The sequence below is a fragment of the Dufourea novaeangliae genome, unplaced genomic scaffold (genome assembly GCF_001272555.1).
Source record: "Dufourea novaeangliae isolate 0120121106 unplaced genomic scaffold, ASM127255v1 scaffold205, whole genome shotgun sequence".
Classification (NCBI taxonomy): domain Eukaryota; kingdom Metazoa; phylum Arthropoda; class Insecta; order Hymenoptera; family Halictidae; genus Dufourea; species Dufourea novaeangliae.
In genome coordinates this window covers 1,221,737-1,243,208 of record NW_015374106.1, presented here as the reverse complement: position 1 = coordinate 1,243,208, position 21,472 = coordinate 1,221,737, and the positions used below count along the sequence as shown (strand labels likewise).

The 21,472-nt window shown below is 36.6% G+C and overlaps 1 protein-coding gene across 1 annotated transcript in view; it reads left to right on the top strand.

Moving 5' to 3' along the window:
* Positions 1–17,046, top strand: part of LOC107190848 (integrin alpha-PS2-like) — a 173,172-nt gene extending 156,126 nt beyond the window's left edge. Inside the window, 9 exon segments of the mRNA XM_015579733.1 lie at positions 390–438; positions 1,801–1,881; positions 6,634–6,809; positions 8,745–8,983; positions 11,006–11,555; positions 12,682–13,584; positions 13,825–15,684; positions 15,687–15,812; positions 16,877–17,046. Of these exon segments, the coding sequence (XP_015435219.1) occupies positions 390–438; positions 1,801–1,881; positions 6,634–6,809; positions 8,745–8,983; positions 11,006–11,555; positions 12,682–13,584; positions 13,825–15,684; positions 15,687–15,812; positions 16,877–16,966 (4,074 nt within the window). The 3' untranslated portion in view covers positions 16,967–17,046.
* Positions 17,047–21,472: the final 4,426 nt, after the last annotated feature.

Sequence of the window (21,472 nt, the reverse complement as noted above, 5' to 3'; positions counted from 1 at the left end):
CAAGTTCGAAAAACTTACAAAGTTAAATAGTTTTTTAAACTTAAATAGTTTCAAGTTTGAAATATTTTAAATTTGAAAAATTTCATCAATTTTAATTTAAAAACCCATGAAAACATGTTTGGTTACCTAATGTTAAAGTACTGACGGATCTATAAAACTATAAATTCATTAGGTCAGAAATTACTTGATAAATGTAGGCAGGATCACTCTTCAGATAAAAGGTCGAGATATACCGACGATCAAGTGTATTGAATAAGTAATTTAGTAGGGATTGGGGAAAGTTGAATTAGTTTCCCTGATAAAGATGGCCAAGTGAAGTGCTTCGTGCTGTTAGTAAATTGACATCAACTATGAATTCTTTTAATGGCACACCTTTCTATTTGTTCCAGAATGGTGAGAGGCTGTTCATCGGTGCGCCAGGAAGTTGGTACTGGCAAGGTAAGATTGCTTCCCGATTCGCCGTTTCCGAAGTTCGATCTATGTCGCCGTTTCACAATGAGAATTACCTTAAAAAAGAGACATTTTCTCTTATGTCGCTTGTAAATATGTATATCGGCTCGATTTCTGGTGAATTGAACATTAGATATTGGAAATCGAATTTTGTTATAAATAGACACCGATATTTATTTAAGGAAAAATTTACAAAACTTACGATTAATGCATTTAGAATTTCTACGAGTTCTGCAATGTCTTTCAAGGAATTTTTATTGTCACTGGGATTAGTAATTATGTACGTGAAAATTTAGATAAATCAATTAATTTATTGGTATATAGATTGTACTTGTATTTTAAATGAGAATTTGATTGGTACTTTTACATGTCGGTTTTACTTTCTGATGAATTCGTACTACAATTTTCTCATGATAATTCGTTCTGATAACAGTACGGTTCATTGACAAGCATTGTATGTAGGATTCAAGCGTTCCACTTGAAATAACTTTTTCATTTTCTAACAATAGAAGAGAGAATTTTTTTCGTTTAATGAGTTATGCTAATTACGCATAAGCAATTGCATATAAACCCTTTTTATAAACGTTCTATGAACTTAACATTTTTTAGCTTTCCGGGACATTTTGATTCGTTAACTATCCAATTAGAATTTTATGGAATAGAATTCTTTAAAAAGTAAATCCCTCATTTCTGGTTAAATTTAATTGATAAGCTAAAATTTATCAAAGAAGCTATCTTTTGAGCGTTGTTGAATATACCCTATCTTCATTACATTTGTTATATTTAATGTTCTATTAAAAAGAGGCAAAAGTTACTTTAAATGAAACGTTTAATAGACTTGTACATAGAAACGACAAAATACATTAATTATCGACACTGTACACAGTGACATTAATTACTGTATTACAATAACATTAAAAGTTGAAATTTTCATGTTCACATGTTAGTAAAAATTTCTACTATTAAGTGTTAAGAATGATAGAAATTGACAAGCCAGTTGTAACAATAATTGGATCTCGGAGGCAAAAATCTGAATGGCACTATTGCTGGCCTATGAGCGCCAGGGGTTAACGCTAATTAGAATTGCCGCACAAATAATCAAAATTACAATTAGAGATTTCGAAATTCTGCCCAAAAAATAATCGGCTTACTCTAAATCTCAAACGAATCGCATCGGGTCTATCCCCTCCACTAATTGAACAGTATAAAGTCACTTCTCTACTAATAAATTATACGGGAGTTCGAGCTTTGGTAACGCCTGGGCGATGGAACAAGAAGACTGCGACTGCCCGAGGCTCTGTGGTTTATTTCGAATGATCTTAGAGGTGACTTTCGTTAAACAATTTCCAGGTCAGATATACTCGATCAGCACCGCTATGAGGTTGAAGTTCGTAGCGACGATGTTGTTCACACCCGAAGCAGAAGCATCAGGTACCGCGTATTTGCTGGCGTTCATGATCAAACGATGCCAATCGACGCCGTCGTCTAAAATAGACCCTTTAAAACCTCTAATTAACTGCCATTCTCTTAACGACGGCCTTCATTAACAAATGTTGCTTGATGCTGAAAATACATACGACCTTCTTTTCATCGACGTTCATGAAAGATGAGGTTCTGAAGGAGACTGATCTATAATGCTTGCGTGAAATTGGTTTTATCATTACGTTTTCCTATGACGTAATTTATATTACCTATGTTCTATTATTTTCAAACTGGTACTTGATTTGGTATTTAATAAATAGACTGTCGATCTTTATGCAAATATCATTATTTAAGGATTAATTTACAGATACAAGAATCGAAACGAAATTGTGTTACTGTGTTACAAAACCCTATTAGATTTAAAATTAAATAAAAGTATTAAACTTCTGTTAATATTGAATCATAAACATTCAGGTGTGCTAAAATTGCATAAAATCCACAGTCTATTACAAGGAATATTTTCTTGGCGAAACTATAGTACTTTCATTGACCATTAATTTGTTCTCGAGTTACTCCATTGCGACAGCATATTGTGATCATTGATACTTCATGAAATTATGTATAAAAATGGTGTAAACACGTATTGACATTAGTATCATGTATTTTGGTATTTGTTACTGATAATTTACATGTAAGTTTGTTAATATTCGATATAAACAACGTCAGAAAATCAAATCGTTTGTAGGAAATACGAGTATATGAAAAATTCGAAAATTTCTGGACCATAAAACAAATTACATTAATGTTGTTAGTAATGATGATACTTTTTAACTTTAACGTTTGTAATATATATACGATTGTTTTTAAAAATATTATTCAATGGAAAAGTAAAAGTAATGAAAGTCCATAAAATCTTACTGTAAAATTAATTTCCATTTTAAAAGTAAGAATACTTTATTATTCTTGTACTTGTTTATATCGTCTGCTATGCAAGAAGTCATTTTCCATGAAATTTTTTCGATTTAGTGTAACCCCTAAAATTAAATTCTACCGATTGTATAAGGGTTCAAAAATGCACTCAAATTCTACATTTATGACAAACGCATTCATAAATTGTATGGCAGATTTTATTATCTGCATTATATAATTAATATATTATTATTTAATTCTTGGAAATTAATCTCTAGAAATGTGAGTTTCCAAAATGTCCATAATCTACCTTAGATACAGCGAAGTTATCCAAAACGAAGTATGTACCAGCATAAACTCATTCATTCACGAGTAATATCGATCAGAAAATCTTTCCAGAATATCAATGAACGTCGATGGTGTTCGAACCTCGTTCAACGAAATACCAATAATAATCTCCGTGGCGTTTACACTTGCTTGGCGGTGCCCTCCCAATTAATTCCCATTAATTACTCGGTCATCTGGCTTCTTTCATTTTTGTTTCACCGCGATTAACACGACGAGCCTGTGATTAATAATCTCGATTCTCGATCGAACTGTCACGTTCAAGAGTTACCGCATATAAACGAAGAAGGACAGCTCGTTGTTGAAGAACAAATTTCTTCTAATGCTTTGACAATTTGAGGCCTCGTCACACGCCTCTGTGCCCCTTCTCCCCACAAACTTAGTGATTAATATCCGATTTGACGATTAATAAACCGTGTGCTATGATTATTTTATTAATTACTGCCAGGTGAGTCGATGGTGGCGACGTTTAACAGGTGCAGGCCATGCTTCTTACAGCTTCGCGTGTCAGCCAGAGCCCGCAGTAATACGGAAGCCCAGCTATTTAATGTCTCTAATTGACCCTAAGAGTCTTATTTGATCGCTGCTACTTAGTTGACAGTATGCCTGACGATTGCGAACGGTGCATTACCGCCGTCGTTATCCATAAAATTGTGCTTAGATGCTAGATTAATAATAATAATGTTAAACAGCTTACGATTTACCAGCGTGAACTTTCCAAACGTTTTCGGACTGCGATTTTCTATTTTTAGTTTTCTTTTTCTGTAGAGATGACTGATTTGGGTATTGTCCGCTGTAGCGTATGGAGCGTCCTAGCTTTGGTTTAAAACACAAATATGTCTTGTTTACAGAGAAATTTTAGGTATTTAAATATTTAGTTATATGAAAATGGGGAATTATCCTTTGTAGGTACAAGTGATAACTTTTGTATAACTGGAAGGGTGGAATTTCAGTTTGCGGACTGGGAAGACGATAAAAATGAATTTAACTCTCGAATGGCCAGTGTGAAGTTCATTGGGTTCTGTAAACTATTTTGTATTTATAGAATATCCAATCCTTTAAAATTCAGTACAGTGAAAAGATTCAGAAATTTTATTTGATATCTTTTTACTCCAACCCTTAACAAGATGAATAAATTTTTCTTTGGGTCCAGTTTCAAGAAATTAGTCTACAAAATTCTATATTTGCATCAACATACACAATCTATTGATAAATGTCGTAATCCTTATGGAAGGAACTGTACGTAGTTACCACATATTGAAATGTAAGTATAAAAAATTGAAAGAAGTCTTTAAGAAATTAGAGCAAAAGAATACGACAAGCTCAGTTTTATAGGAATTCAAAAAAACGTATTTCTTGTGGACTTGATTATAGACTTCGCACCTACGAATTAACTATCTTATAATTACTTAAGTATTGAGAATATGAGTTAATTTTAACTGAAAACGATTTCTTAAATAATCTATAAAAGTTTTTTGCATTCCTTCTATAAGGAAATACTTATTTTGACTAAATTCTTGTCTCATGTTACATGGGAATTCTTTGTTTCAATAATATAAATAATCATTATTGTAAGCCTTGAAAACTAAATAAGAACTAAATCACAAGATACTTTTGAATATTTGCAATTTTAAAGTAATTTATATAGTCATTTTTTCAATGGACATTTTTATATTGACCAACAATTTATTTCTCTAACAATAAGAACAGAGGATTCCAGCCAACTGGAATATGAGTCACCATTGGTCATAATGGTTTGCAATGGTAGATAATATCAGTCGATCACCAGTCACCGTCAGATTTTTTGCTTGCAGACATAGTTTCGGCACAGATCTGAGATTCATCAATGTCTAGCCTTTGAGACATTGGTCATCGGTTGTCGTGCAGGATCTATTTATCATCGTGTCGCTAGCCAATCAAAGAATTGTTCGGTTGAAGTGACTTTGAGAGAGAAAGAGAGATAGAAACCACCCACCTCGTTCCAGTAATTCTTTTATTTCCATAAATATACTTTTTGCAATGATAACTATCGTAGCATTTATCCCCAATGTACATTACCAGCCAAAAGCTTCTGATCAGTGATCATTTTTCACTACAATCACGATTCTATGACGAATTTTCTGCCAGTTCTAATGCAGTATTTTTATTTTAGATGATTAGGATTTAATTAGTTTATAAAATTCAATTTTAGGTAATTAGTGGAACTAAATTAATGCGTATAATTACCTGCCGTTAGTTAGATATCATTGTTTAAAGTGGAAGCCATTATTTTCCTTCAGTCATATTGTAAGTGTATGAATAATCATTCTATAAGAAGTGAAATAATTTGTCTGAGGCGAATTAATCTAGAGGAGGACACTTCACACGCTACAACTTATTTTTTCAACATTACACAGGAATACAAAATCATGATACATGGTGTAATAGTGTAAATGTAAATTTTATGGACTGATTGAATTCACGAATAATGTGAAAACAGTTTTCATATTTATCTTTCGACGATCTAACAGTTATAAAGGTACTCAATTTTACAATATTGGGTTGTTGAAGAAAGAAATGTTGTTCTTGAACTGCAGAGTTTGAACGAGTATGACTTATTTGGAAACAAATATTTTTAATCGAAATAAGATCCATTTGAATTAACATACCCTTACCAATAAGTTACAAGGTTTCTGGTCCCATGTTTAACGACTGTAAGATGGCTGAAATAAAGTGAATTAGAAAACGATATTTCATATGTTAAAGTGTCTATTGTGGTTTATAAAAATGCAGTTAATAATTCTTTTTCAATGAGTTCCATCAGTCCATACACTCTACACTTTAAACTCAACACCTCCAATTCTACCACACTCTATACACCGAGAAGACCATTAAAAGTTACCATCTCAAATACCTCTGGACGTACAGGAACAAGAGAAAAATTTGCCAAATGAAATTAACCTATCACAAAAGAAGTATATAAATAACGACACTATTGCAAGAACAACTATCAATCGACAAATTTTTCTCTCACCCCCACAGTTCCTACAATATTTAAGATCATGGGCATAGCCAGATTATCAGTCAGGGGGTGGGGGAAAAATTGATCTCAAGGTAAATGTCATAATGTTACTTTAAATAGATTTTAGATTTATTTTTCCATACAAAATATTAGTTAATATAATATTTTTCTCCTCTTGGGGGGGGGGGACGGTGGGGGCAAAATCAACTCTTCCTCTAATGTAAGGCAAAGGCTAGTTTCTTTCCACTGGGGTAAAATCAAACTCAAACCCGGGTTATGTCCATGTTTAAGATGGTAATTTTTATTCAATTCACCCTGCAGTTCACAATCCCCACAGTCATTCGTGTTTTTGTGTTTGCCGTTGCAGTTTCGAGTTGTGATTTTTTAAACACCTTTGATATCGTAGTAAATAACGAAAACGTGTTTGGGAAACTACATGTCTATGTGTCGATTGGTTGCTGTGTTGACTTCGTCGATTTCCTCAATACCCGCGTTTCCCTTTACAGGCCAAGCGTTTTCACAGTCGTTGAACAGCCGGACAAGAATAATGTTCACCAAGGAAGGTCCGGCGAAGGAGGACGATAGCTACATGGGTTATTCCGTCACGACCGGGGATTTTATTGGAAACGGCGACAGCGGCACCGCGGTCGGCGTGCCTCGTGGCTCCGATCTGCTCGGCAAAGTATGCTCATGAAATATTAACACGTAATCGCGACGAAAAGTACGCACGTTTGAAAATTAAATTCCTCCAGTGAAAGCGACCCGTCGCCACAGTAGTCCAGAACGCCGATTTAGCAGTTCAGAAGCTTTAATTGGGTGTAAAAATAGGAATATCAAAACCAAACTTGGTAAGCATGTATTTGATGTTCCTCTTTCTTAAAAAAAGAAATAATTAATAAGTAATATTTGTTAATAATAACTTCTTTATAAACAAAATAAAAAAAATATTTTTTACGGATTTATCATTGTCAATTACAAATTCTCTTATATTATTCTCGAAAATTAATGGACTTCTTTATCAAAATTTTTCTTCTGGATAACGAAATTGCGGATATTAAACAATCAGGGAATGCTAGTAATGTATGGAACAAATCAGTAATTGTTTTAGTTCGGGACAATTTTTTATAAATTTGTATGAACATTAGATGTATTCACCGTGTTCCAGATAGCTTTAAAATTCGAAATTATGTTGAAAAAAAAAGTTTATTTGCAAAGGTTTTGCAGAATTGAGTTTTATTTAACTGTTACTTTAAATCTTGTTTATTTAATTACGATTAGTTCCAAGTGCGCCATTTTGCGCCTAAACAATAATATTTTTGTTTTAAGTTCTATCAGCCTAGCAAGTAATACATACTGAAGTGACAATCACCGATTGTCATGAAAGAAAGAAATAATAGTAAATAATAATAAAAATACAAAATTAGTACATAATATTTATTCAATACTAATTTTCTATAAAGAGAAATACAAAATTAATTTTCTTTATATGATTTTATTGTAATATTAATTTTAATATAAAAAACAAAATTAATTTGTTTCATATATTATGTATATCATCTGATCCTTTAATATCTTCAATTTCCTCAAATTTTCATAAAAATCGATTAACATTCCAAAATGATGTAAAAGAACTGATAGACAACGATCACTCATACGAAGAAAATTAATTTTGTATTCCTCTTTATAGAAAATTAGTATTGAATAAATATTATATACTAATTTTGTATTTTTATTATTATTTACTATTATTTCTTTCTTTCATGACAATCGGTGATTTTACTTCAGTATCTATTACTTGCTAGGCTGAAAGAACTTAAACAAAAAATATTATTGTTTAGACGCAAAATAGCGCACTTCGAACTAATCGTAATTCAATAAATAAGAGTTAAAGTAACAATTAAATAAAAAATCAAGTCCAGCAATAGCCGGCATCAATAGTTAATTACCGCTAAACCTCAATTCTGCAAAACCTTTGCAAATAAACTTTTTTTTTTCAACATAATTTCGAATTTTAAAGCTATCTGGAACACGGTGAATACGTCTAATCTTCATACAAATTTATAAAAGATTGTCCTGAACTAAAACAATTATTGATTTGTTCCATACATTACTAGCATTCCCTGATTGTTTAATATCCGAAATTTCGTTATCCAGAAGAAAAATTTTGGTTAAGAAGTCCATTAATTTTCGAGAATAATATACGAGAACTTGTAATTGACAATGATAAATCCGTAAACAAATTTTTTTTTTATTTTGTTTATAAAAAAGTTATTATTAACAAACATTACTTATTAATTTTTTATTTTTTTAAGAAAGAGGAACATTAAATACATGCTTACTAAGTTTGGTTTTGATATTCCTATTTTTACACCCAATTTAAGCTTCTGAACTGCTAAATCGGTGTTCTGGACCACTGTGCGTGTCGCGCTGAAACTTATTGCTTTCTCGAGGAAACGATTCTGACATAACGATGTCAATCCTTTAGTAGATTTGAAAATTTGATTCTAGTAAGACGTAAATGGAAATTTGCATGAACATCTAAAATCTAGCGATAAGAAATATTGCGAAAAGTGAACACTTTTTGGAATTTTAATATTACTTTCATGTCTGATCGTAGGTCATCCTTTTTACTTCGAACATGACGAATCCTCGTAATATTACGGGCGAGCAAATGGGAGCTTATTTCGGTTATGCTATCGCTTCCGGTGATATTGATGGCGATGGCTTAGACGATCTCATAGTTGGCGCGCCTATGTACACCGTGCCAGATAACCCGGAAATGACCATCGAGACCGGAAGGGTGTACGTGATCTATCAAGGCGCCGGACCTGAAAAATTCCGCAAAGTCGACTCTAGGTATTTCACAGTTCCTATTCAGACGACTCTTAAACAGAACTTTTTTCACATTGTTAAATGACGGAATATTATTCACATGTTTTAGTCTTTATTTTTTGATATATTCAAATCATTATGAAACTATAAATGCTCGTGCATGAAATATTAATATTTAAAAACAATATAAAGGTATTGAGTATTATATAAAACTTATCAGACAACGTAAGATAAAATACAGTAGATCCTGGATGAGAGTTCGAAGGTTCCTCAGCACTTAACATTAAATATTTTGTAAACTAATGTCCATATGCGGCTGAAACAAATATCATTGGCTTCAGAATTCCAAGCCCTATCACACTGTCCTAAACCTCATTAAAAAGTCAGCGTTACATTTTGGGACCTCTTCTTATCAGTGTCGGGGAACCTTCGAACACTTATCGAGGATTTACTGTACACGTTTTCCATTGAAATACGTGTTGCATTCATGTTATGTTCATTAGATAACTATCATACTGACTTTGAAGATGATTTTTCTAAGACACTTTTAGCTGCCATCTTTTCGTCGAATATTATCATCAGTAAATACCATTTTTTAGGAGAAATTTAAATTGCACCTTTATGAAATTTATTTATCAATTTAACTTAAATGTCCGTCGTTTAAAGCACGTGGAAAAAATGACCAAACATACAATTAGAATTTAGAGATCGATTCTCTACATTACTTAACTTTAATATTTAACATAATTAATTCTATTTTTATGTCAGATAGTACCGTAAGTTGGGCTAACTTTGATTCAGTCAGGGTAATTTTGTCCCAATGTCAGAAAATGATCGTTTTCGATTTTGCAGCTTTGCAAATTATTAAATGAAATTGATTTTTACGTGAAAAGGTATTTCACAGAAAAATACCTGCAACTCGAAAATGATTGTTTTCTGACTTTGGGACACAGTTACCCCTGACTGAATAAAAGTTACCCCAACTTACAGTGCTTCGAAACGAGTACACTCTGTAAGTTTGCAACAAAACCAGGAGCTACGTTAATAATTCCCAGTCATGAAAGTACCTTCAATCGTACCTATCAGTAAAATCGGTCATTTCACGTGCAACGACCTAATATGATCTTAGATGTACAAATGAATTCATGGCCCCGACAATTAACTATTGACTCAAAACCGCCTTCATTTTTTTCGAGAGACGATTCGTCAGCTCCCTAAGAAATGGTGTAAATATTAGGGGTGTGCGAGTACTCGAATTATTCGAGCACTCGAATTTCGATTTAAATAATGATCGGTCGGTCGAGCCGAGTCGAGTGTTTGAATTTTCCGAGCTAATTCAAATCGACGAACTGTTCGACAAAAATACGGGCTACTTGAAAAACTCAAACGGCTCGAATATTCGAGCGCTCGTAATTTTCGAATTGCTCGAGTTACTCGAATATTTCTATATTTACTATCAAATACTAATATAACTGTAATAATGAAAAATGTAAGATTCTAATTTAATTTTTCTGCTTTATTTTTATTTCATGAAATGCTTTTTTTCCTTACAGTTAGATTAATATTTGATAGGAAATAGATAAATATCCGATTAACTCGAGCAATTCGAATATTGTCGAGTAACACGAAAGTCAAAGATCTGTTCGAATGTATTCGAGTAATTCAATTCGAATATTCATCTTCAAGTAAATCGAAGTCGTACGAGCGCTCGAATATTCGAGCCGTTTGAGTTTTTCAAGTAACTTGCATTTTTTTCAGACAGTTCGTTGATTTGACGTACTCGGAAAATTCAAACACTCGACTCGATTCGAGTAATTGAACCGAATTCAGCTCAGCTTGTAAATTACGAGTATTCGCACACCCCTAGTAAATATACAGAAAATGACGTTGAATATTTTCAAAGTTGGTTTTCTGTAAATAAACAACAAATCTACGAAAATAAGGTCACGAACTAATTTCTACACCTAATAACATCATCTAAAATGGTCCTAAGGGTGTCACCCAGATCGTTGAACTCAACCGTGATAATTGCTTATCGTTATCCAGAGACGGGGAGAGCAACCGCGGTCGATTCGGTTTGTCCCTGGCCTCACTGGGGGACATCGACCGTGACGGTTATGGTGACTTCGTCGTGGGTGCTCCATACGGTGGTCTTCATGGTCGTGGTGCCGTCTACATCTATCACGGATCCTCCGCTGGTGTCCTGGAGAAGTATTCCCAGGTGATCTACGCCGAAAACCTGGACGTTCCCGTGGAGACTTTTGGATTTTCGGTCGGTGGTGGCCTTGACCTTGATGGGAACCATTATCCTGATTTGATGGTCGGCGCCTACGAGTCTGGCACCGCGGTCTTCTTCAGATCCCGACCAGTCATCAAAATGGACTCGTACGTGACGTTCGATCAGGAGTCGAAACTGATCTCGTTGGACGATCGGAACTGCACGCTCTCGGATGGTAGCAGGGTCACCTGCTTCCCGTTGAGGGCTTGCTTCAAGTACACCGGGGAAGGGGTCTTCTCGAAGCACAACTTCAATATCCAGTATGTGAACCGCTCGATCACCGTGGATCGAGATCGTCAGTTCTGTCGCACGGTTCAGGTTAGGATGAATTTTTTTACTCTTTGGACGATAAAAATTTGAATGGTTTCACGTGATCGGTGTGGTGCATAATTTCATTTTAGTAGGGTTGAAAGTATGTAGAGGTTGTCACATATAACTGGCTACAACTTTATTGTAAAATGGACGAAGATAAAACCTAGGTGCTCCAGATATTTGTATTTCTTTTGTGAATTTTTGTGTACCGTTTTAGTTACTATGTGTAATTTTATTCTTTTCTTTAAATGCAGCCACGAAATGTTTTTTTAGATTAATTCATTGCTTGGGTTTCTCTGTACACAGAATGGGTCACCTGATATCATCTTGCCTTACGTCAATATTATTATCTGTAGATAATAAGGGATTGAAGTAAAGATGTATGGTTTCAGGAGGCTTCCCATACAACCATGCAATTTTACTTTAATCCATTTTTGTCCACTGACAGTAATATTGACGTATACCAAGATTGTAATATAAGGTGACCCAATTTGTATAATAGTTTTTGGGTAAGATGTTTGAGAAACAAGCAATCTGCGAGAGCTTTCATGTTCCTTAACATTGACAAAAACGTCAGAAAGCTTGAACAGGTCATATACATATGTAAATAGGAAAGTTCTTAAAATAGTATATCTATTATAATTATTAGTAGTTTGTGGATTTTGGGCAATTACAGCATTTACTTAAAACTCATTGCAGCGATTTGTTTTATAAAATTGGATATAATTTTTATGTAATTTGAAACTTGATGGAATCTTTTATAAAGTTAACAAACTTTTGCTTGATACCAAATTCTGGAAATTAGTCTAGTCATAAACGTCCGTAGTCTAGTTATTCCCCTCATGCGTATAATCTATTTGACCATCTGTAAGCTTCGAACGCGTATTTTGTCTTTCATAGCATTATAAAATTTTTCAAAATACGATTTTCCACCTATCATAGATGTAGTACCTCGCATTATTAATTGCTTACCAAGATTCCGACCATTTCTTTTGTAACTTTCAAATTAACAAATTCTAAATTTTAAAAAATTTATACACTACAATAGTGTTCCTTCGGTTTTATAAGTTGGTAAGATATAGATCGTAGGTATTTCGTACATTATAAAAATATTTCCTCGTACTATCGACAGGTATACGTAACACCAAACATTCGTGACAAACTAACCTCTCTGGACGCCGAGATGCGTATGAGCCTGGACGAAGAACGGTACGAGGACAACAGACAAAGGGATCCAAGGCTTCCTCTCCGTCCAGTGTTAGGCTCGACTACATCCAGAAAGGACTCTCTAACCATCCGAAAGAACTGCGGCTCCGACAACGTGTGCATACCGGATCTACAACTGAACGTGACGTCCAACGTTCTCAAGTACCTTCTGGGATCTGGGAAGCGCCTAGAACTGGACGTCCTGGTGCAAAACATGGGCGAGGATGCGTTCGAGTCGACCTACCACCTGAAACTACCAGCCGGAATTGATTACATTAAAGTGGAGAAAATCGAGACGATGGGTGTGCCTGTGCAATGTTCAGCGCCCAAACAGTCGAACAACAACACGCTTCGCTGCGACATTGGGAATCCTTTGCAGAAAAATGGATTGGTCAAGTTCAGGGTACTGTTGCAACCTGTCACGTCCCACGGAATGAAGCCCATCTACGAATTCGAAATGGACGTGAACACCACCAATCCGGAGAACCCATCAACATCTGAAGACAATGCGTACACTTTAAGGTTGCCAATCTGGATCGAGACCGATCTACGTGTGGACGGTGAGAGTAAACCGAAGGATCTGCAGTACAAGCCGGACAATTATACCAGCGAGACCAACGCGACAACCGAGATCGAGTTTGGCCCAGCTGTCACGCACAATTATACGATTCGGAATCTGGGCCCGTCCGACGTCATCGAGGCGGAAGTCTTCCTCATTTGGCCCGCGCAAACTTTAGCTGGGGACGAACTGTTGTACCTGCTGGAGCAGCCGGAAACTTCTGGGCCTATCGCCTGCGAGGGCGCTAACGCGAATTATCTTAGTCTTAAGGTGGGTTGTTTTGGTCTTATAATTCACTGACTATCAATAAGTGGTAGATATTGATACGAGTAGAACGCGATAATTTAGTCCATGTGATTGTGAAACCGCTATGTTGCACCGTTGTAATCTTCTTATAGTAGTTTTCTAAGTCGACTACTCTTTCTTCTTGAAGTCAAAATCTCGAACTTATAGTTCTCTCGAGTTCTGAAATCTGTATCTATTTCTCTAACTCGTTCAATCCCTTTACAGTTGGATCAACGCAGAAGACTGTACTCCCTCCATTCGGATCCATCAGGTGTGATCTTGGACGAATCACAGTCGGGCAAGACGATCAATGTACAAAGAGGATTCGACGCGGAGCGGCAGAAGGCCAACCAGAAAGAAGAAACCGAGATCAACAGCGGCGACAGTTCTAGCATCCAGAAGACTCGTCACTCGACCTCATCTTCGTCCAATGTGGTTACTGGCGAGACCAGGAGGATACAATTATCAACGACCGGCGACAAGCCCGATGTCTTGGTCACCACGTACACGCAAAACAACTCTGGCACCAGCTCGATCAACACCGGAAATCTGTCTGGTAGCAATCGGGGCGTGATCTTCCACACCGAATCCGGTGGTTATGGGGATACTGGAGCTTTGGGCGGTGGTTTCCGCACCGGTGACGAGCCTAGCCTGGGCTCTAGAGTCCCCAGTCTGGAAGAACACTATGGAACTCGAGAGAATCACTCGGAGACGATCGAGAGTCGCTGGGGTGAGACCAGCGTCTCTGGAGGCCGCACCGCTTCCAGCTCGTTCGACTCTGAGCTGACTGAAAGCGAGAAGAGGTACCAGGTGTTGAGGCAGCAAGAGGAGCAACGTCGCCAGGAGGAAGAACTGAGGAGACTGGAAGAGGAACAGAGACTGAGGAAACAGGAGGAACAGCTCGCTGCGCAACGGCAGCGAGAGGATCTGGATCGTCTGCTTTATCAGAGAAGACAGGAGGAGGAACGGAGGAGATATAAGGAGGAGGAGGAACAGAGAAGACAGCACGAAGAGGAAGAAACACGAAGGAGGTTGGAAGAAGAAGGGATACGAAGACGCCAAGAGGAAGAACGAAGAAGACTGGAGGTGCACGAGCAGGAAAGACGTTACGGTGTCTCCTCTGGATCAGAGAGCGGATTCGTCACTGGGGATCGAGAGGAGACCGTTCGAGGCGGTGAACTAGGGTTCCATCTGCGTAACGTCAGCTCGGCGCAAGAGCTGGAGACGTTGTTTGGATCCCTGTCGAAATCGTCCAGTCACAAATTGTACGACAGACAGGGCAGGCACTATGTTCAGTTCATGGGTAGGTTTAGGACTTCTGCGGATAAGAAAGAGTATATCGAGTTCCAAGACGGTTCGATGTTCCCTCTTCAAAATCGTTATGGGGATACCAGCTACGTCTCTGAAGCTACCGAGTCTCGGGACAGTCGATTCTTGAGGATAGAGGGTGAACTTCTGGTTGACTCCCATGGAAAAGGTTTCATCGTTCTGAAGGACAGCCGCAGGTTTCCTTTGCAAGGCTCGTTCACGTACACCGAGGAACGCTCTTACACGTTGGGTGATCCACGTGGAAGTCAGCAAGCCAGGGGTAATGATTACGAGTCGAAGGGGTATAGCAGATCCTGGGACGAGGATTCCAACCACACTGGCGATGTAGACTATGAGTCCAGGTACACCAGTACTCACGTAGAGAAGAAGACAGAGGATAGGAGAGTCAGCAGCAGGATCCATGGAAGGGACAATCGCGAGACGTTCGATGAGACTAACACGCAAAGTGTAGGCGCTGGCGCCAGGATCAGACGTGAGAGCGACGTGATGGAGGTGAAGGAGTTTAAGAAGTTCGAGAGGCTACACAGACGTCCCAGGGACCTGGAGAAAGATCTTCTCGCGGAGGAGAGTGAGTTGAACGGCAAGACTGATTATGACAGTGATCCTAGGACACAGGGACCGGCCAGTCCTTGCGATACCGCCAGGTGTGTCATGTTGAGGTGCGTTGTCGGTCCTCTGAAAAAGGATCAAGAGGTCTGGATCGGAGCCAGATACAGGGTCGACGCGAGGACCTTGAAGAAAGTGGCCGTCCAGGAGTAATTAAGACGAACGTCGAGCCTAGCATAACACCATCTGCGCCAGATGTTATTCCACTGTGGGTTGTGGTTCTATCTGCTTGCGCCGGAACGATCATCCTGTTGCTGCTTATTTACCTGCTACACAAGGTTTGTTTATGCAAATTATGTAGGTTGTGTCATATATCAGTCAGGCTGCTCGCTCGAGAGATTACGTTTATTTGTTGTAGAACAACTGTGATAGTCACTTTAGGTGGCTAGGTTTAACAAATTTGTTTAGATAATTTCTAATTCGTAGATAGGGAAGTCTTTAATGAGGATTCTTTATTATTATATGGAGTGTTGGTAAAAATTGTTTTAACATTTATATGAAAATTCTACAAGGTTTGTTTATGCAAATTATATCCAAAGTATCATCTACGAAACAGGTTGTTCGATGGAGAGATTATGTTCATTTGTTTTGTGGAGCAACTTTGATAATTTTTCGATTCGAAGGTAGAAAAGTCTTTAATAAGGATTCTTTATTATTATACGCAGTCTTGATAAAAATTGTGTTAACATTTATATGGAGATTCAGTAGACGTTAAAATACATTCAATTGCGCTGTATAAGATACAACGTGTTAACATAAAGTTGATTTACCTGTTATTGGCATTAACTTATTCGTATTAAAGTACACAATTTTTTCGTATTTTAGTCAAATATTATAATTATTAAAATATGTTTCATTTTTGAAGGAAATTATTGATGTGAAACGAATGTCTCCAAACTATCACTAAACTTGAAATTAGATGCAAAAATCAACGAAGACTATTCTTGTGTGTAGCTGTTAAAAAGAACGACTTTGTCTAACTACAAAACCCAGAGAGCACACGACGCCTTGAAGACTAAAATAGGCGTCTTTAAGGCGTCATGTGCTATCTGGGATTGTTAGTGTCAAGGAGCCTTCGAACACTCATCAAGGATTTACTGTAATTCTCTGAAGATTAATTTCTTTAACATTTTCTGTATTAATTAACGAACACTATAGACTCCTTTAAACGTTATTTTCTTAAATATTAATAATCTTAATAAAATTTTAACCCTTTTTTAATTACTACAGAAAACGTTAAAGGAATTGATCTTCAATGAGTTATCACAGTCAAGTCATCATAACTTTGTTCGTAAATTAACCATGCAGTAATATTAACCACGTATGTCATTTCTGTTAATAGTGCGGATTCTTTAAGAGGAACAGACCATCCGACGCGCCAGAGAGGCAACCGTTGAACAGAAACGGTCACTTTCACGGGGACGATCACTGAAACATAAATCAAGGAACGATCAGTGGATAAATCCTCACGAAACGAAAATCGTCGAACGACCATCGATCAATCGAACGAGCCACGAAGTGCCTTAATCCTCGCGGATCCCTCGAAGGATCGCGATTATACGTCCGTTGGGTCATATGGAACTATAATATAGCCCCGCCCACGTGTGTCACAGATAAATTTTAATTAACGATCGCTGACACCATAATCTCCAGGACTCGAAAGAAATTACCGGAGTGAATCGGATTGGTTCTGGAGCGATTCTGCGACAATTTTTACTGCCAATATACTCCTTCCAGCTCCTGCAGCTCGACCATGCAAGTTTCTAGTCAGGAGACATTTTCTTTTTATTCGATTGTTTTCTTCCTCTTCTTTTTTTTTAACCTGTAATATTTACTTAAGCCTCCCGTTCGTCGACAAGAAGCGAATAATGAACTCGACGATCGAATCGTCCACGATACGCACAGTGTTGGATGGATATTAAAATCGTTCACCAAAATGTCTTCACGCATACAATTCTTTCGTCCGTTCGTAACGAAAAGTTCGTTGATCGAAGCTTTTGCGACAAGGAAAATGTAAAAGAGAGATCTTTTTTATCTACAAGATTATGATCTTTCGCCTGAATGCATTTCAGAAGTTTGTACAGATGATATTTAAGCCTTGAACGTTTCGAGAATGAAACGACAATGAGGTGCAATTCTTACCGAATAATATCAGAGTAGCTCGAATTTTGTACAGATTCCTTTCGATTATCGTCTGGCTTGTTCTACATGATTATTGTCCAGGCGTTATCTCCACCACAGGAGGGGATGGGGTGTGTGTGAAACCTGTCAAGCGTATACTTTGTTGTCCCTTCGCTTTTTTTGCTCGAGGCTTGGGCTTCTGGCAAAAAACGAATTTACGAGGATCTGAAGCATTTCTCTCTATACGATTATTGTCCTGGCGCAGACCCAAGTTCGGGACAATAATCGAGAGGAGTCTGTATTTCCGAAACCTACAGGGTGATACGTTGTTGGTGTCCCGCCATCGATGGTAGAGTGCCTTTGCAATGAAAATTGATCGAATGGCATTAGAATGGTGGTAAAACCAAAATAAATTGTTTTCTTATAAGGCGCCAATTTCGAATGAATAATTCGTGTGTTCCTAGTAAATTAAAAACTGCAAATAATGTTTGTTCAGTTTGTATTATATGTGTACATGTGGTGACAAAACTTCATGTTTTTTTCTGTGGATTTATTAAAAATAAGCAACATGTAATAAAGCATAACAAAACAATAAATATGAGGTTTTGTTGCAATGTTCATACACGAGACACCCTGTATACTTATTCTGCGAGTATTACTGGTGGAATATTTGGAATATTAATCGATTAATTTCATATTTTTTAACGTAAGGATGTTTGATCCGCCCGAACATTTCGACGACACGACATTTTGCTACCGACAGATCTCATTTGTTGCCGATACCGGTAAGCGATTTCTTTTTCGCTTCCCTTTTTTCTAGTAAGGAAACGAACTCGAGAACGGGAATCTTTGATTATTTATTTAAATTTCTACGTTATATATGTACATGTAACGTATGATATAGCGCCGTAACATGAACGGGGCCTTGGACCCCTCCCCCTGTGTATGTGTGTACAATCTTGTAAATTATTAATTGTATTACTAAAACTATCCACATGGAAACTAGCTAACGCAATAATGATTATGTAGAAAGTAAAATGAAAAGAATTCCTGCGAAATACGGGAAAGTAGAACTGACTTGTACATACAGACTTAAGATGTAATATTAAATAATATAAATAATATTATTAATACGAACAGTTTGAGTTTTCTTTTTCCCTACTCATTGTACACTTACGAATGTGAGGATAGTCGGTTTTGAAGGAACATATTTTTGAATTATAGGTAAAATTGCATAAATGCTAGGATCAAGCAGTGCACATTTAAAAACATATGCGCTCGATTGCCTAACAATGTACGTTCAAAATTGTGAACAATGAAGAAACAAATAACTTCCTTAAACCTGTGATATACTTCGTCTGTGACTTGTATATCCCTTTAAACTATAAAATACATTTTGAGGTTTTAAACATACATTTGAAAAATTGCTGCGTGTTCTAGATTAAGTTTATTGACCTGATTTTGTACCACGGCCGTACCAGTTATTTTGGCCCTTCAAGGAAGATCTAGCCGAGAAAAACAATTCATTTTGGCCTAAGAAAAAAACAAAGTGGTACGTAGTTACCTACGCGTGATACCTGTAACGGTCGACCGTCCGTAATATCTCATCCCCACTTTCCGCATGGAACGCGCAGCAGTCGAAAATTTTTCGCGTCTCACACTTTTTCTCTCTCTTTGTTACTAACCTCTTGTATGTGGCAGGCATCTGACTTAGGTCTTCTTTACTGTGCATAATGTTAATTTATTTACTGTGAATATGATTAATTTATTTACTGTAATTTGCTTACTGTGCATATTGTTTATTTATTTACTGTGCATATTTTTAATTCATTTATTGTCTATTTACTAGTTTAATGTAATTTATTAATCTATTCGTCTAACTGAATTTTACTAACTGTATTCTATGTGTATTGTATAATTAAAAATATTCTTCCAATCAGTTAATTCCATCGAACGAAGACATCGATCAACGTCTACATCCTCAAAGCTTCTACTACTATGTTAAGTTACAGTAAGTTAGACTTAAATCATAATTAGATATTCATTTTTCCAATGTCAATTACATATTCATACTTCAAATCATCCTTACATATTCATCGCGTCGTAATTAATAGACTTAAATTGAAGCCATCCATTGTGCATACCAAGCTATTATTAATTCGCTCTGCTCGTTGATTATCTACACAGACTACAGGCAGTGGTCCGTACACTAAGACTGTTTGCCGATCCCTAACATATTTAGAAGCGGCCTGAATCTCAAGATGCAAACGTCATTTGCGAATTGATATTTAAAACTTCTGCGTACAATATTTTATCAGAAGTACACTGTGTATTTAGGCAAGTGTATTTAGGCTCTATCGCCTTCTACTCGATAGAAATTACTATATTAGAAAGAATTAAACTGCAGGTAACCCATCCCGAATTGACGTTACACGGTCCTGAAGCAACTTAAGCGTCCCAAATTACAGTTTCAGCTACCGAAACGGAGGTCGTTTTGCAACTTAATGATTTTATGGGGACAGAATATCGTGCCCATCGCCTTTACTCGATGCGGAGAAAAAGAGCGGAGGGTAGACTGTGTGAAAGGGAAACTGGTACACTGGAATACACTGTGAGGAATTAAGTAGAAGTAGGGTGAAGGAATGAGGAGATGGGAACGAGAGGTAAAAGAGATTGCGAGGGAGACAGGGAAAGGGTTAGAGTGACGAAAAAGGTCGCAAGATGATGGGGAAAGGAGAAATTAAGTAGCGAAGAAGTAGGGAAGAATGAAGGAGAATGGTATATAGATAAGGAAGAAATAAAGGAATTAAAGAAAATGTATGAAGTGATGTATGAGTTCTATATGAGTATAGAAACTAGTATAGAAATTGGTATAGGAAGTCATATAATGCCTTAAGGTGAACATTACTAAATAAATAAATAAATAGATATTTAAGCCTACCTTTACTCAATTTATACAAATACCACTGCAAGTGTATTGTAAAGTTGTATACATAAGTAGTATTTAAAGCTACTTTTGCTAAATACATACAAACATTATTATAAATGTATTATAAAATCGTATATATAAGTAGTATTTGTAGCAATTGTTATTAAATTTAATCAAATACTATTGTAGATTGTACGGTTTCTTACGACTTTCTCAATAAAGCAGTCAATAAGCACTTAATAAATTTTAAGTTAAATTTGGCGCGAAATTTGAATTTCACAAATGACGGGAAAAGTGCAAAATCGGGAAATTGTCAAAATTACGGTAGCCACCTAGTGGCGGAAATTGGAACTAAATACATAACTTCTTGATCTAGTTCCAAAAGTCGTCACCAGATGGCACCACATTGAAAATTCTAGAATTAGTGTCAAAGAATATTGCAACCACCGACTAGGTATAGAATAGACCTATCATCCAATGCTTTTTTCTGTCCCACGTTCATAGGACTACGTAGCCCTGTTACCATTTTAGTGTCAATATCCGACGTTACCGATAAAGCATGCATTCTGAGTATTATTAGCACAAATGAAGTGATATATATATTCCATTCATATTACGTGTATCTATATGATTTCACGAGAATAAAAATATCCGATGCTTCAGATTAAGGTTAAAGGGGGAGACTCCTTTGGGGCCAACTCCGAATCGATCGAAGCGCTGATGTAATCAATCGGACACTAACGAAAACACATAATCGATAATTGGAACAGCTTAATAATATGACATCTAACGGCAATACCCACAAATAAATTTTGTTCCCCATTACCATCAAGTTGGGTTTGTGTATTTACTACGCGAAGACAGTGTTGCCTGACAGTATCGATTTTT